Here is an 18,001-nt window from a genome sequence, read left to right on the forward strand (position 1 = left end):
TGAATGGAGAAGCTTTTAGTCCCAGTATGTGTATTTTTACAAAATAGGGGGGAACCCCCCTAAGATTTTGTTCCCTTTCTTTTTAATCCGTTCTCTTCCTCAATTGAAAGACATACTTTAAAATGCCACAATTATTAACCCCTGGTGTTCAGTATCCTCAACTGTAAAATAAGAAGGTTGTATTAGATATTTAAGATTTCTTCCAGTTCTAACACTGTCACAGACTGGATTAATTCTTTGTTCAATAACCTACCATGTCTCTTTATGTCTCAAAATATTAATTCTAAATTGTTCAGTTGTCAAGCCCCTTTATCGTTATTTAAACTCATTTTCAGCATTTCAAAGTACATATTCTTTGTTCTAGTTAGACCTTTTACTTTACTGGTCCTAAATCTGGTTATACTCATTTCTATCTCTGTATATTTAGTCATTCTCTCTGTCAGATAAATCCTCCTTCCTTATCTTCATTTATCCTAAATTTTAAGGGATTGTCAGAGGATTATCTCAAACCCTGTCTCCTTCAATAAGTCTCTGACTACTCCAGGTCAGGCTAATATTTTTCTTTTCTGAACTCCACTGTATTTACAAATAGACTTATAATAATTTTTTAAATAGAATGATCAATTAATATTAAATTAAAAAATAGCAAATAGCTTTTTTAATGAAATTATGAGCTCCTTGAGGAAGGTACCATGTTTTTTCCCTCTGGATTCCCTTTAGTGTCTATTTGAGTTCTTGACTGATTTTCTTCTTCCTTCAACAAAGTAACATTAGGTCTTTCTTCTCTTTTTCCCTGTCACATCCCTGCCACCATCCCTCCTAGAGAAGCCCAGGACACAGGAGGCCACTGGTTACATAACCAGGCCAGGAGATTTTTTTTTCCACTGGGTTTGGGCCGGGTCGGCTCTCCAGTGACAGTTCCAGCAGGTACAGGCGCCCTGTCTCAGATGGCTGTGCCTGGGCAGGGTTGAGATGCTGGCAATCTGGAGCCGCTCAGCATAGTTTAGATTCCCTAGGTGGCTGGCCACTGCAGGAACGGATCTGCCGTCTCCTGCCTGTCTCTGGGAGGGGAGGAACACGGCAGGGGAGGTGAGAGCTGCCAATAAGCAGGGGGCGGCTCACGAGGGCCTGAGAGGTACCGCCGCGCCGCTTACCGGCAAGGACGGCCTAAGGCACGCAGCCTGATACCTGATCTGGGCTTCTCCAATAACTCACTTATCTGCCCGGGGCCTGTTTTGGCGTGGGTGCTAGGGACAGTCTCAGAAAGACCGAGGGAGAGGTCTATTGGTGGACTTAAAAGGGTAAGTTGATAGATACAGAGGTAGACAGAAAGAGATACACATATAAATAGATGGTGGAAAGGTAAATAAGAAGAAACAGAGGTGATAGAAAGAAAGGGAGAAAGTAGGAAAGAAAGAAGGAAAAGACAGGCCAAGGAAGATGACTGATTATTTTAAAAGACTGGGGGTGGGAGGATAAGAAATTATGTCTTACCACTGTGGAAAGATAATATTAGAAAAAGAAATCTCCTGATCAGACAGAGAAGTGTTTAAAACTCTACTTTAGCATCTCTAAAACTAATTTAAGCATGAAACTCTTTTGAGTCTAAAATATATTGCTAGAATCCATAAATACTGAATCTGGGATAAAAAGAATAGCCTGCATAGTCAAGAGAAAACAGAGAAAATTAAGTCTATTTTCCATGGAGGAAAAAAAATACATAAATATATGTTTTTCACTTTAAATTAAATAATTTCAAACAAAATTTTAAAGGAAAAAATATTACAGGCCTCCACATTTTCTTATGGATCCCACACATGCTTCTTGGAATTCCAGGGTTTCACTGAGTACCATTAAGGAAAATATTTCTTCCCAATTATCTATCTTTTCCCCACTGATGAAAGCATTTCCCCTTCCCCACCCCCCAAAACTCTAACACTCATTCCTATGACCCAAGTAGGATAACGCTGACACTCCATCTGTAAAGATCTGTTTACAATCAAATGACCAAATATTGAAGGTGCTTATGACTGTGCCAGATACTGTGGTAGGAGTATTGCCCCAAGGAATTGAGTATCTAGTGAAGGAGACAAAATATACAACGGATGACAAATTAAATGAGCCCACAAGGCCAAATAAGTGGTATAAGACAGACCATGGTCTGGGAGCCTAAGAGAAGGAGAGATCATGGTGGGCAGGGATGGTCAGAGAAGGCTTCATGGAGGAGGAGGAAGAGGAGGAGGAAGGGGGAGGAGTTTGAGCCCTTTCTCTTTTCTGTCATCTTCCCAGGGTATGTAATGACCTGTTGACAATTTACTATATGGGCTAGAAAAAAAAAATGGACATTTTCATTTCTAAGGCTGAATCTTCAAAGTGGAATCTGGAAGGGTACTATCTGGAATTTTAAAAACATCCCTACCTAAGAGGTTGGTGGTTTGAATTTCTGCCCAGAAGGGAAGCTCACACCATCGGCAAAAGGCCTTTATTAGGAGACTGCTGTTGTTTCCAATACATAGATCAGTTAGTTACCTTCTGATTGGCAATGAGTCCCTCAACAGGGGACACTATGCTGGGTTCTTTACAGCACCAACTTCAAGGTCAATGATCATTTTCTCCTCTGTTTTCCATCTCAATAGTTGAAATGCTTTGTTTTCCCCAGATCACTGGTCTGTTCCCCTCCAATCCCAATTACTTTCAGCAGCTAAGTTCTGCAAGGTGAACCTTAAAGCTTAACACCTTTCAAAGGGCCTGGTCTAAACCAGTCTGGGAATCTCCAACAACTGAGTCACACACACAGTAAGGCAGAAGATGAAGCCAATTAAATCTTTGGGGTCACAGTCTCTGTTCAGGGGTATCTCCTAGAGTGGCAAATAAGGAGTTCCTAGAAGGCTAGGAGATAGAAGGCCTGGGTTTGAGCCCTGACTCTATGTAGCTATGAGAACTTTACTTAATATCTGGCTTCAAATCCTACCTCTCACACTTTTCTAGCTGTGTGACCTGGGCAAATCACTGAATCTCTGTGAATGTCAGTTTTCTCATTTGTAAAATGAGTGGGATGCACATTTCTAATGTGCACCAAAAGAAGGGATAAATGTTGACTTCAGATGAAAAAGGGGAAGGTATATGAATTGCTACAAAGCAAAGTAAGTAAAATGAAGAAAAGAATTACATGAAATATATGTGTATATGCTTATATCTAATTTAATTTAGGTAGAAATAACAATAAAATGAAATTGAATATTTACCTAATTATGATGATCATGCTTGGCCCCAAAGAAAATCTGTCTCCCTGACTTTTTTGGAGGTGAGGGTCTATAGGGATGAAATATTAAATGTGCTGTCAGATGCAGTCAGTTATTAGATTGGTATTATTATTTTTTTCTTGTAAAATCCTTGTTACATGCTAAGAGCAAATGAGTAGGGGGAAGGGAGGGAATATGTTCAGAAATATAATTTAAAAAGCCCAAAGGCTTCAATTTAAATGAAGAAAAAAACTTGTATGCCAAGAGAAAAAGAAGTTGTATGCCAAGGTTTTGGCATAATAGGGGAAAGAGCTAAGCATAGAGGACTTTATTAAAATGCTGTGTACATTTGTGTGTTGTGGGGACTCTCAAAGGTGACAATGTCCAGTGTATATAGGGAAATAAACCAACTGTGCACAGGACCTGAATGATGCTGGCATGCATGTTGAAGGCTGCTCACCCCTAAATTGAGGACATCTTAAACTAGGACTTCCCTCACTCCCTCCCAGGGGATGTCTTCTTATAATGATCAAAGCCTTAAGTTAAAGGAACACTATGGATTTTTCAGGAATCAGAAATAAGAGGTTCAATTTGGAGGCTTAAAACCATCACTAAGTTCTTTGGAGTCATTTACATCTTATTCATTGATCATTTCTAGTAACAATTCTCAATTAAAGGCACCTATGGAGGAGAGCCACAGTCCTGGGATAGCCCCAAACATTTATCTCTCTTTGGTTTGGATGTATTAAGCAATATTATTGAAGACTTGATTATGTCAGATCTGGACTAATGTTAAAAAATTAATCTACAAATCTTGTGTATGTATATACACATATGTAAATACATATATATATATATACACACATATATGTAATAACTGAATAGAGGACACAAGAAATCTTGTTCAGGGAGTTGAGGTATGTGTATTTATGTGGATGTCTTAGATTAGATATTGTCATAGTTAATCCAGGCAATGGTGAATGAGAGTCATTTCTTCAGATTTATGCTTCTCTGTATTCTGGAAAAACATGAAGTGATTATATGATATATGTATTTAAAGTCTGGTGGTTGCTAGTTGGAGTCAGATAAGGCATTTGATCTAGCCCTGACATCCAGATCCATTTCTTGATTCTGGCATTGAATTTTTGCTAGCAGAGCTTTTGGAAGTGTTGATGGATCAATTCTGCACATCCTAATGTAGCTTTTTGGTGTACTCTGTGCCTTAGGACCTCATGTAGCTTTTGTAACAGGGAACAAACCTTCTTCTGAGGACACACACACACACACACACACACACACACACACACACACACAAACACACACACACTGCAAGGGTTCACAAATCAGACACAGCAGAAATCACCCAGCAAACGAGATTCACTAGAGCTTCTGCTCTGCGATGAAGTGAGCATAAAAGTGCTTTCTTGTTCTCCTTCCTTTCAATAGTTTCAAAGCTGAAGAAAAAGAATTTAGGAATAATTTAGGACCAATTTGGTCACATTGTATGAATAAGTCTTTACTGGTTCTTACTATCAAGTTAGTGCAGGGGAAAGACTTGGAAATATTAGGCTTGGAATAAAATTTGACCTGGTTAGGAATCTACTAGCGTTGTGTTTAGACTAATTATTTATCCTTTCTGATACTCAGTTTCCACATCTGTAAAATGTGGATCATAATTTTCTTCACAAGGTTGTTAAGTATAGACAGAATTATGGATATAAACTATCAAGGGCTATATAAATTCCAGCTAATGTTATTATTTTCCTTAATTTTGGCCATTATTCCTTAGACACAACAAATCACAGAATGATGAGCGAATGGTTGAGGTCATTGAGTTTAACCTCCTCTTTTTACAGGTGAGAAAATAGATCCCTAGAAAAAGGGGGTGACTTGCCTAGATAGCCAGTGTCAGAATTGAAAAGTAGAATTCTAAGTTTAGGACTTTGTCACTTAGAAGGTCCCATGATTCAGTGGAAAGAACATGGAAATGGAAATCAGGTGACCTTGAATCTAGTCTCAATTCTTTTTTTCTTTTCACCAATAAGATCTACTATCTAATACTATTCAGTTCAGTCCAATCCAAAGGAATCTGGTCTATTTTTGTCTATTCCAATTAATCTTAATTCTTTTCTTATTTCTTCTCTTACTTTTTAAGAGCTCAAATTATAAAATGAGAAGATCCTCCAAATTTTTGTGAAGGGGACCACCTCCTATTCATTTTCCTAAAACTTAGAGATTACTGGAAGACCAAGTGAAAGGAGATATTGTACTTTAAAGGCAAGGACAGTACTGCTACTTTCTGGAAAAACTTTCCTCTCAGATGGGAATCTTTAGTAATTATAAAGAGATAAAGAGCAGAGAATGATAAAGGTCATTTGACAGGAGACAAGTCTACCCAGGGCTTAGAGAAATCCAACTCTAATCTATTGGTAAGAGAACTTCATGACTAGGTGATCTCTAAGACCCCATTTTAGCTTACACAATCACAGAACAACAGAATTTCTGAACTGAAAAGGACTTCAATGTTTAGCCAGTCCAATTCATGCCTCTGAATGGCTCTCCACCACAGTGGACCCACCCAATAAGTGGTAATAAGTAGTCATCCAGTCTTTTCACAAAGAACTCTACTGAAGGAGAATCCATTCCCTTGAGAGGCAGCCCTTTCCATTTTTGGATTGTTCTCACATTAAGGAACTTTGTCATACATTAAACTTTCTACCTCAATTCTACCTTTCCTTGGCCAAACAAAACAGGTCAAATCCCTTTCCCACATGACACCCTTTCCAGTACTTGAAGAAAGCTATCATATTCTCCCCTCAGCTTTATTTTTTAATAATAAAAAAAAATCAAACGATTATTCCAATAATATCCCAGAGAAATTCTGTGTAGAAAGAGTCCAGGGCAATATTTAAGGGTGACAGGGTCAGAGTACACAGCCTCTTTGTTGGCCACTTAGTAGTATGGGTGCTAAGAAGAGGATACCTTCTAGAAGGTAGTGGAGGGCTGTTTATTTCTAAAACTGTGCACGTGCCAGATTCTGAATTTGCCTGGATTCAGATTGCCTTTTCACAGCAGCCCTGCTGTGTTTATCAGTTGGTTGAGACGTGCATTTTTTTTTCCTTCAAAAAAGGTATCACATCCTTCTGTTAGATGTGTTGTTGGCAACAGTTGCTAAGGGGAACGGGGTTCAATTACAGATGCACTGATGCCCGCTCTAATAATACTTTGCTATGCATAGCTCAGCTACAGACACCTCCCAGCTAAATGAAGCAAGTACATTTCAACAGAGAAGAGCTTGGTTACACATGTAGAGATCAGGAAAAGGAGAATCTCTGAGCCATAATACGGCAGACCCCGGGAACAGCTGGGGAGGTGGGGGTCCTGGACAAGGCAGGTTCTAGTCTTCAACTTCCCTTAATTTCAGAACCCACCTCAGATACACTTTGGAATATGGACCTTTAATCAATATTGATGACCTGATGTTCTACTCCTGGCCTCTCCCTGCACTCTGATGTCAACACTGAAATATTGGTTGTTCCCATGAAGGAATTTCAGTTTCTTCCTATATAACTCCAGACTCTGAGGTTTTCTGGTATCTCCTTTCTAATGAGTAGGAAATTAGGTGAAGGAATAAATGAATCTAGGTAATCAAACCAAGGAAGCTCCCTTCTAATGTGAAATGGTCACTTAACTCGAAGAACAGAATGTGAAGCATGATAAATTGTCTTTAGCTATCTGAAGAGCTTTCATGTGAAGGAGACTAGATTTATTCTCTATAAGAAGGCATTGTTCATTCACACTGTTGCCAGATTTAACTGTCTTTGTCCACAGATGTGATTAAACCACTCTTCTGCTCAAAATCCTCTAAGGGCTCCCAATTTAGTTTTCCAAATAAAGTCCAACATCCTGAGCCTGGAAATCAACTTCAAAGGACCCCCATCTTTCTCACTACTCCCCTTCATATGCATTATTTTCTAGATGTACTGGATTATTTGCCAGTTAGCATTTTCTAATCTTCACTGCTTTCTGTGGTTAGAATGTGCCCTCCCCAGGACCTCTCCCTATCTCTCTTTTGAAGCTTTACTCATCCTATAACTCAGGTCCTGCCATCTTCCCTGATGCCCACAGCCAAAATGATTTTATTTTCCCTTCATCTTGCACATACTAAGCCATGTTATACTTAAGCTACTGCACCCTACAATTATTCTGTATAAATGATATATTTATTATTCTAGGTAATATAGTTTAGAGTGCTAGGCTTGGAGTCAGGAGAGGCAGATTCAAGTATGACCTCTGACACCTACTGACCCTGCAATCCTGGGCACTAAATGTCTCAGGGCAAATCTTGATGACTCTAAGTTACTGAAAAGGTATAGTCATGAATTGATAGTGGAAGCGACCTGCACTGAGGATATCACAGGTCTTGTCAAAAATAAAAATCACATAATATGCATTACTGTATTTCCATACAGTTTGATCTATTAACAGGCTGTGGTCTGTCCTTTAAGGTCCAAACTAGCTAAGCTCAGAGAGATCTGTCATCACTTCATTTATAAAGAGTTTGATTTTTTCTAGCCAAAATACTCTGAAAGTTTGGGTGTTTGGCAGGGTCACTAGCAAAAACAGTAAATTCAGAAAGAGGAATTTTGGGGGAGGAGGAGGGTGGTTAAAAATAATAAACTTGGGTGGCTAGGTGGCACAGTGGACAGAGCACTGACCCTGGAGTCAAGAGTACCTGAGTTCAAATCTGGCCTCAGACACTTAATAATTACCTAGCTGTGTGGCCTTGGGCAAGCCACTTAATCCCATTTGCCTTGCAAAAAAAAAAAAACCCTAAAAAAAATAAACCTGCTTTTAGACAAGTTCAATTTTGGGTGCTCATGAAATATCCAGGTGGAGGTGACCTATAGGCAACAGAGCATGTGGCTCTGGAGCTCAAAAGAGAGATTGGGACTGGAAAGAAAAGATCAGGGGCCATCTATGTGGATGTGGTATTTGAAGCTGTGAGAATAAATGAGATAGCCTAGGATAAAACCTTGGAGACCAATATCATCTTATGGAGACAGGAAGACAGTAAGAGTCAGCATCAGAGAAAAGAGAGAGAGAGGAGAGAGAGACAGACACAGACCCAGAGACAGAGAAGAGAGAGAGAGACAAAGAAAGATGTGGGAGGAGAAAGGGAGAGCGGGGAATGAGGCGGGGAAGGGGGGAGGTAACAAACTAACTCATGGACAATAGGGTCAAAACTAGTAGAGGCGTTAAAGAGAATGAAGTTTGCAAAGTACCACTGGATTTGGTGAATAGGATGCTATCAGTGAACTCTCAAATACCAATTTCAGTAGACTGATGAGAGGAAGCCAGATGGGGGCCTGAGGAGAGAGTGAGGAGGCATAGTTTTCAGACCACATAGTCAAGTTTAGCAGTGAGAGGGGATGGCAGCAATCAGTCAGTTGTTCAGTCTTAATAAAGACTACTATATGTTGGGGTTGAGGCAAAAGATAGTCCCTGACCTCAAGGAGATGCAAGCAAGCAAGTGTGTACAAACAAGCTACATACAAGATAAATAGGAAATAGCTAAGAGTAGGAAGGCACTGGAATGAAGTGGGTTTAGGAAAGATTTCTGTAGGATTTTAGTGAGGTCTTAAAATCAGCTAGGAGGTAGAGATGAGGATTCCCAGCATAGGGGATAGCCAGAGAAAATACCTGCAGCCCAGAGATGCAATTCAAGGAACTGTTGGGATGTCACTGGATCAAAGAGAACATGGAAGGAAGTAAGGGATATGAAGGTTAGAAAGGTAGTTGGGGAGCCAGGATATGAAGGTTTTTAAATACCAGACAGAGCATTTTGTATTTGATCCTGGAGGCAATAAGACCCACCAGCAGGCTATTATAAGAATTCAGCCCTAAGAGGATAAAGCTTCATACTAGAGCAGGTCAGAGAAGAAAAGGAAGCAAATTCAAATGATATTGCAAAGATCAAATTAACAGGTCATGACAAAAGATTGGATTTAGGGAGGGTGAGAGATAGGAACTGAGGATGATATTGAGGCTACACCCCAAACCCAAGAGACTGTGGGGATGGTGTTGCCCTCTACATTAACAGGGAAGGTGGGAGGGGGACAGTTTAGGGAGAAAGATAATGTGAACAGGTCTACTGGACAGCCAGTCTGGGATGATTGAAAGACAGTTTTGAGATTTGAGACTGATGGTCAGCAGACAGATTGTTAGGGAAGGATAGGTAGATCTGAGAAACAATAACAGAGATAGTAATTAAATCTATGAGAGTTGATGAGATCACCAAGGAAATAGTATAGAGGGAGAAAAGAAGGGCATCTAGGGCAGAATCTTGTGTTAAGGACCAGAAAGTTTAAGGAGAGAACTTTTTTCCCTTACATGATTTGGGGAATTCAGAGTTTATTAGTAGCAGACAGAAAGGCAGCAAAGGAGAGAGACTGATATGATGATCATAATAATTAGGAAAGGTGAGACCTATTCAAGATGAGGATTCTCAGATCAAGACTAGTGAAAGATTAGAGATAATGCTAGTGAAACATTACAGTACTGCATCATGAATTGAGGCTGGGTATGGTGTGAGTGGAGATGGACCTGGAGAACAGGACTGGATCAAAGAAGGAGTATCATGATGATAAGGATGAAAGTAGGTTTAGTCTGAGTGAAAGAACAGTAAAGAACAGGGAAAAGTGGAATTTCAAAGTTCAGGATCTTGGAGAGAGAGTAACTATAAAGGAGACTGAAGTTTAAATTATGATCCTACTGATTCGTCAAAGAAGATGGATGACAGAGAGATAAGGTAAAGAATTTATTAAGTGCTTCCTATCTGGCAAGTACTTTGTACAAAGAGTTGGGAATACAAAGACAAGCAAAAAAGGCAGACCCTATGCTCAAGGAGTTTGAATCTTCCTGACTCTCCTGACTCCAGGGCCGATGCTCTATCCACTGCACTACCTAGCTGCCCCAAATCTTCCTGACTCTCATTTCTTTATGGACAGATCATTACTCCTTGATGTTATTCAGTTGTGTTCAACACTTTGTGACTCCATTTGGGCTTTTCTTGGCAAAGATACTGGACTGATTTGCCATTTTTTTTCCTCACCTAGAGTAGAGTTCACAAAATTAACTAAAATCATAGGTATGTTAAATGATGATGTGGTATTGATGACCAAGGGTGGAGGAGGACCATATTGGAAGTGGGGTAGCTGAGGGATTTAGGGCCTCTAAGGCCTGGTTGAGATTTATTCTGCCTGTGTCTATGGGCTCTCAAAGAGTGGTGGCAAGGTGCCCTAACTCTCATCTGAGAAGACCTTTCACACTCAGACTCTTCTCTTTCTCACTTTGAGAGGACTGGCTTCTTCAGTTGTGTCATCTGCTTCATATTTCTTGGCCATTCAGTATTCTCTTTTCACCTCCTACCTCTCCTCTTGAACTTCCCTCTTCTGAATTGACATAATCAAAAAACAAGGGAACAACAAAGGAGCTCCCAGCCAAGGAGGGTGGAATCCTAACACATGGTGGTGGGTTGACTTTGCATGCAATGAACCAGCTGCTATGGGTCTGTCTCCCAGGCCTGTCACATCCTGGCCAGAGTCATTAAGACTGGTTTTTGGATTGCTCTGCGTCAGCCAAGGCTGCCTTTGCTTATACCAAAGGGCGGTTCTTGGGCTCACAAGCCAAATGGACCTTGTCCTGAGATAAGGTTGTGTAGTTCCTGAGAGGGAAATGAAGCAAGGTCCTGGGGTGAAAGGATGCTGGCTGTGTCTGGGTCATCACTGTGGGTCACAGACATTGGGATGTATGCTGGCAATTTAGCTAAACATAAAGGTTTTTAAAACAAACAAAAATAAACAAAAAGGAGGGGATAGGGCTAATGAATGAAAATGGTTATGTGCTTGGAGAACAGAAGAAGAAGAAGGGGTGGGCCTTCTGCTCTTTTTGTGTGAGTGTTTGGGAGCTGGGGAAGGATAGACTTAATCATGATGGGAGTGAGACTCACCAGCCTGGCATAGCAGCTGGGCACAAATTCTAATCCCTGATATCCTCTGCTGATGGTTGAGGCAGGCTGAGGGGTTGGAACTCAGATGGCTAGTTCTGGCTTCTAGCACAACTTATGCATTGTCCATAATCTTCCAAAGATACTCTTCCTCTATGTGGCCAGTGGGCAGGAGTGGGAGTATGCCAGTAATGAGGATCCAATGAGGATTTGGAAACCAGAGAGAAGCCACCAGGGGACATTTCACACAGTCGCAAGAGAGGCTCAAACCAGGCAGAAGGAAGACATTTCAGAAAGTAAGCATTTCTGGATAGCCAGCAAAGAAAGTCAGAGCATCTTTTTTTCTTTGTGCTCTTTTCAGATAGGATATTATTGGCAAGCCATCTGTCCAGAGGGAGTTTTGTAAGGGAACCTTTTCTAGTCCTGCAAAGCAATGTTTGGTGCCAATCCTAGGCTATTGCCTTCCCTTGGTTTACAGTTTGCTTCAGATCATAAACTCCCAAGACCCCCAAATTCAGTCAACAATATCCAAAGATGAAGTGTAGGATGGCCCACCTCATTACCCCCCCCACGCTCTATCATTTTCTACATCTTTAAAAAAGGAAAACCTTTTTTTGATGATACCGTCTGCTCTTTATACTTCATCTGTTCCAGATTACATCCCCTTCCACAAACTGTCATCACAAGAAAAATAGTTAAACAAAACCAACCAACCTGGTGACTGAGTCTGAAAGCATATGTGAATTCTGCAGCCATAGTTAACCACACCTTCAAGAGGAGAGAGGTGTGCTCCATCATCCATCCTCTGGAATCAGGATCTCAACCTCCTCCTGAGAGTTGTGTTCAACTCTTATACCACTGCCACACTGCTCCACAAAGAGCCCACACAGCCAAGATGACTGGTCCTCAGTATAAGAGCACATGAGCCTTTGAGATTCACTTCCACACACATTTCTCTTTCCTTTACCAATTACTCAAATCATACCCAAACAAAACACTGATTAGTATCTGGTAGAGACAGCAAGGTATGGTGAGAGGAGGTGAGAGGAATGAGATTAGAGGAAAATTATACTTTTACAAAAATGTAAAACAGCTTTCTGGTATACATCTCTCCAAGTTCCAAAGGAACCAAACCATCTCCATTTTCCTCACTATCTAAACAGATCCAATTCTTCTTAAATGCCACGACATAGGGTCTACTGAAAGTCATATAGAGAAAAGCTATCCCAAAGGTTTATGGGATAGAAGTGGAAGGAGGGATGAGGAGACAGAGCTCAGAGCAGCCCGCAGTGAGCCCACACCCACTCACTCAGATTCAGCCAAAGAGGTCAGACTATTGAGCCCAAGTTAAAATGGAAAGACCGCGTTCTTTTTAAAATAGAAGGAAGGATTGGCTTGTTAGACTTACAGTGCCTATAAAATTATATTGGTCCTTCGTAACCATGAGACACGCATACAAACAAATAAAAGCTCTGCCCCTCTCCTGTAGCTCTCACCCTCCCTGTGAGCTTTTTAATTTTCTATAATTAATTGGGCAAGAATGGAACTTGGGAAAAGCTCAACTATGGTTAGAATCTGCGGCCTTCTTTCTAGTGATATGTACTGAGGGTGGCAGCTGGGACTATCCAATTACCTGCAGCACGTTGAGAAGAAGGCTTCGAAACTTGGTCCCTTCCACCATGAAGAGGGCCATTTTGTCACAGAGTTTTGCGGCCGTGAAGGCAAAACTTCGATCAGTCACTGCCTTTTGGTAGATGGTTCGAACAATCTCTCCCAGCATTTCTTCAGAGTTGGTGGAGTTTTGGGCTTCTTCCATGAAGGTGGTGAGTTGGGCGTCTACATCGCTGCTGTTGTTCCTCATGCTGTTCAGAATCTCTATGAGCTTGTCCATTTTGTTCCTCTGGGGATTGGGTGGCATCACTGTTACTTCTTCCTAGAGACCCCAAAAAAGTCGGGGACAAGAAAGAGACATACACCAACAAAGAAAATCACTACAGAGTGAGGCAGAAGCAGTGGGGTTAGGGTAGGGAGGAGGTGGAGGACTCCTTTTGGTGACCACACACTCACCTGTCCTTTTTCATCAGGTCAGCTGTACTAGTATACCCATCTTGCATATTTTGGGCATCCTTATCTTTTTATAATCTTATCTAAACTCTCTGCCAGCACAATTCATTGATTCTCTTTAGCCTTACCTTCTTCTGTCATTGTCAGAGCATCTTAGGTTGCTCTTTCTGATGGGCTCTTGCTATTTCCCAGAATCCCAATGAAGTATTCTTTCCTGTCCTTCATTTTGGTACAATGTACACCTCTGGAGTCAGAGAACCCAGGTTCAAGTCTTGACTAATATTTACTAGCTGTGTGATTTTGGGCAAGTCACTTCACTTTCTTGCATCTCCATTTTCCCATCTGCAAAATTAGGGAACTGAACTAGAATGAAATCCCATTTAGTTCTGGCACTACAATCCTGTAAACAGCAACTTCTTTGCCCTGAGGAGTTACTGTTATTCATGAGACCCAATGGGGGAAGAAAGTTAAATCTGGTCAAAACTAGGAAATGCCCAAATGGCCTTCCCTTTACCAATATGGCAGCTGGTTTCTGGAGGGCAAATACTTTTTAAAAAATTAAATTAAAAACAAAAAACAAAATGAGGTCTTCATGAGTATTTATTGTGGCTAGGGCTAAAGTATCAGGTACAGAAAAGCTTGAAATGTCATTTTTAGTTCTAAACTCTTTATTCTCAGTTCCATATAAGGATGTTAGATTTTGAATGACTTGGTCAGATCACTGAACCACAAATGGGAAGACCTGCAACTCTGATTTCAGCTCCAATCACTAACTGGTTCTGTAATCTTGGTCAAATCACCCTCTCTTATTTTCTTCATCTTTAAGACAGGGAGAATTTCAGAGCAGTTATGAAGTTCAGATGAGCTATAAAAACCTTAAAAAGTGTGAACCATAAAAAAAAATGTTGAGCTATTGTTACAGGTGGGAGATCCTTGGATCTAGACTCAAGAGAACTGGGTTCAAGTCTTTGATTTTCCACTTACCAGTTGACTCGTTGATTCCCAGTTTACACAACCATAAAGTGGTAATAATAACATTTGTACTATCTACCTCACAAACCTTATATATAAAAGCATCATATCATATATTGAGAGTTATCATTATTATTGTCACCATTATTATTACCTTAAGTTATCCTGATTGGCAGAGGATAGAGGACAGAAGACAGAACACAACAGCTATAAAGGGTGGATGGCCAGAGCTTGGAAGAGATTATCAAGTGTGAAATTTTCAAACAATGAAAAATACAGCTTTGCCCTCTCCAATTCACAAATTAAATATGTTACTCAGTAATATTTCAGGATTACTAGAGTAGTCTTGGCTAGGGTGGAGAAGGAAGGGATCAAGTCTAAATGTAGGACTGCAAATAATTTCCTTCCAAGGTTACTTACCCTCCCTTGCCTCCATCAGAGGGAAACAACTGGCTGAGGCAAGTGGAATTGGGGGGGGGTGTGCTTTCATAATCTGGGTCTTCCTTGTAAAAAATAAAAGCCCAGGAACAAAGAGAGGGGTGAGGACACCTGAGTTCTAGTCTCAGCTCTATTGTTAATTAGCTTTGTGACTTGGGCAAATTGCTTCCTAACTCTAACCAACCCTCTTGGCTTTTTTAGCCATCTTCTTTGAAAGGTAGCAATTTAAAGTCTGATACAATGCTTCATTTGAAGTACATTTCTGAGATTGACATAGATAGTAAGATTGACTAAAGACCACTAGAATGATTTTGGCTAAAAGTTAAAGGGAAGGCTAGGAGGAAATATGGGAATTTACTAGCCTTATTCCATTTTACAAAAATCCAAAGAAGGAAAGAATACCCACCTCTAAAGATGCACCTGGGAGACACTCAAAGACTGGACTGTTATTTACCTTGAGTATAATATCCAAGTTCCCTTATCTTAGGCTCCAGAGTCATTCTACAAACAAGTGACCAACAGCCAAGGACACAACTTCCCTCTTTCCTTTCTCTGAAGCCCTCAGGTTTGCTATAATGTGTTTCTGGCCTGTGATATGACCCACGAAATGAAGGTGTTCATGTCTCCCCATCTGACCCTCTTGTCTCAGAGTCTGTGATCCAAAGGGTGTGGGGAATGGAATTCTTGGAGGTAGGTGTCTAGAGTCAACAAGATTTCACCCTCATTTCTAATAACCTTCTCTGCCTTTTACTTACCTTGCTTTTCATCCTGCCACGGCCCCCACTACCCTCAGAAGCATGCAGCCTGTGAGCTGGCCTATGCCATGACCCATGTAATGAAGGTTCCTACCTCTCTGCTGTCCTCCCAGAATAATTTAAAATTCAATTACCGGTACCTTTTCCTTTAGTCTTCGCCTCAGCCTATCTTTGGAAGACTGGAGCAGGTTAATTTTGGGTCGCTCCCCAATTCGATCATTAATAATACTGTCTTTGCGTTTGGCCTCCACCTCCAGACCTCCAGGTTGCTGGGGTGGCGACCTCTCCGTCGGTGGGGAATCTGGGTTCTGATGCATGTCCAGGGGGATGTGTACTGTGCAGACGGGGGCATCCTCAATCCTCAGGCTCTCCATTTCTTTGGCGTTGTTGCGATGGGTAGCAGCCTCTTTGTCACCAGGTGGGTGTTTCGGGTTGTTGTGGTGCCACCGTCGGTTCTGGCTATAGCCATGGTGGTTGGGCCTCCCTGAGGGGTGGGGTGCCTGGCCCCCCTGGTAGGATTTCTGGTGGTCCCTGTTGTGTTTGGCACTGCCTGGCTGGTGTTCACTGTGCTGCTGGGACTTGTTTCCACCTGGGGGCCTTTGCTGTCTCCTGTAAAATGCAAATTGAAAAGGGGGAGAAAAGAGAGGAGGGAGGGGAAAGGAAGTGTATATGGAGTGTGTGTGTGTGGGGAGAACAGAAGGTAAATAGGAGAGGGGAAAGAGAAATGTAAAGAGAGAAGGAAAGGGAAGAGTAGGAAAAAGGAAAGATGAAGAAAGGAGAGGGAGAAAGAAAAGGAAGAGAAACAGAGAAAGAAGAGGAGAGAAGCAGAGAAGTGAAAAAGGGAAAGAGGAATATGATGGAGAGGAGGGAGGCAGAGAAAAAAAGAATTTGTCAATGCATGATCACAGAACTGTTAGTTTATCAGTTAGCCAAGCACTAGGTATTGCCTCAAATGAATTATTTCTCTTCCTAAATCCAAAGACAGGAGCTAGGGAAAAGATGACATAGTAACCATACTATATGCTATGATCAAGAAGCCTTTATCTGCTGAAAAAATTTCTCTCTTACCAGCATTTCCCCATACCTGAAATTCTTTATCAGTGCTGAAAGACCACTTAGATTGGGCAAAAAACAAGGGCTCAATAAATGCTTGGAGACCAGGACTGAATCTTCATGGTAAGCCCTGCTGATTGGCTTGTTCCTCAGAGTCTTTCTCAGATGTGGTCCTTTATAGCCCTTTCTGTCCTTCCATGGCATTATCTCCCATATATTTGACAGGCTTCTTAGTGAAGGACAGGGTTAATTGGGCAAGCTCATGGCCCAAATAGGATTATGTTAATTAATGGAGGTCAAAATCACAATGCCTCTGATATCTCCCTAAGGAGATAGTGAAGGGGTGGGATGAGGGATGGGGAAGAGGAGTGATGGAAATCTCAGCCCTGCTGAGAAAGAGAGTTTTTCTAAAGGAGGCAAGGCTTTAACTGGACTAAGTTTCCCCAGGATAAGTGAGAATGAGATGGCCCCAAGGTTCCTGATTGTCTTCAGTTACTAGACTCAAAAGTGGTGGATGAGACCACTCTTGGTGTTCTTGGAAGGTGATGGATAAAGGCATCAGAGGGCTACGAGTAATTTTCAAAGAGGATAAACTGAATTTCTTTAAACTATAGCCTAGTCAGGTATAAGAATTTGACTCCCAATTTTTGAGGGATTTTCAAATACCCCAAATCATTATTAAATGATTTGTGAGTGAAAGGGAAACTGTGAAGAATTAGTTTAGGTCCATTGAGAGCAGGTCATGACAGACTAGCCTCAAACCTCTTTTTGATAGGTTTACTAAACTGCAACTCCATACAATGTCATAGATATAGTCTACTAGCATTTCAGAAAGGTTTTTGACAAAGTTTTTTATAATATCCTTGTGGACAAGTTGAAAAGGTTAAGGGTTGGATGGTTACAGAGAAAGTTTGAATGGTCTGACATGAAATATTGATTACTGTATTGTTTGATACCAAACTAAAGGAGGGTGTGTGTTTGTGAGTTGGAAGTATCCAAAGGCTCTGTCCTTTGAGCTATTTTACTCAACTTTTTGTTTTTTTGATCAATGACTTAGATGAAAGCAGAGACTTCTTAAAATTTATGATAACACATAGCTAGAAGAGTTTAACATGTTGTCTGGAAGAATCAGAAAACCAAAAGATCTCAATAGGCTCATTATAAAAATGTGAAATTTAATTGGAACAAAATTTAAAGTCCTATACTTAGTTTCAAAAAATCAGGGGTGAAATTATAGAATGATGGTGATATAATGAGACAATATTTAACATGTAATAAAAACTGGGGGGTTTAAGTGGACTGTGTACTTTTATATAAATTAGTAATATGAAACAGTCAGCAACAAAATAATGAAATCTTTTTTTTTTTTAGGTTTTTTGTAAGGCAAACAGGGTTAAGTGGCTTGCCCAAGGCCACACGGCTAGGTAATTATTAAGTGTCTGAGACCAGATCTGAACCTGGGTACTCCT

At 40.8% G+C, this 18,001-nt stretch overlaps 1 protein-coding gene across 7 annotated transcripts in view; it reads right to left on the reverse strand.

Annotated features, from left to right (window-relative positions):
- Positions 1–18,001, reverse strand: part of CTIF (cap binding complex dependent translation initiation factor) — a 464,369-nt gene that overhangs the window by 112,051 nt on the left and 334,317 nt on the right. For 6 of the 7 annotated variants that reach the window (XM_074204166.1, XM_074204171.1, XM_074204167.1 and 3 more), the window contains 2 exons: positions 15,614–16,088; positions 12,884–13,183 (listed from right to left, as the gene is read on the reverse strand). In XM_074204166.1, the coding sequence (XP_074060267.1) occupies positions 12,884–13,183; positions 15,614–16,088 (775 nt within the window). The remainder of the gene's footprint in view (positions 1–12,883; positions 13,184–15,613; positions 16,089–18,001) is intronic. The other variant, XM_074204172.1, reaches the window with a different exon arrangement.

Source organism: Macrotis lagotis, chromosome X (genome assembly GCF_037893015.1).
Source record: "Macrotis lagotis isolate mMagLag1 chromosome X, bilby.v1.9.chrom.fasta, whole genome shotgun sequence".
NCBI classification, from domain to species: Eukaryota; Metazoa; Chordata; class Mammalia; order Peramelemorphia; family Peramelidae; genus Macrotis; species Macrotis lagotis.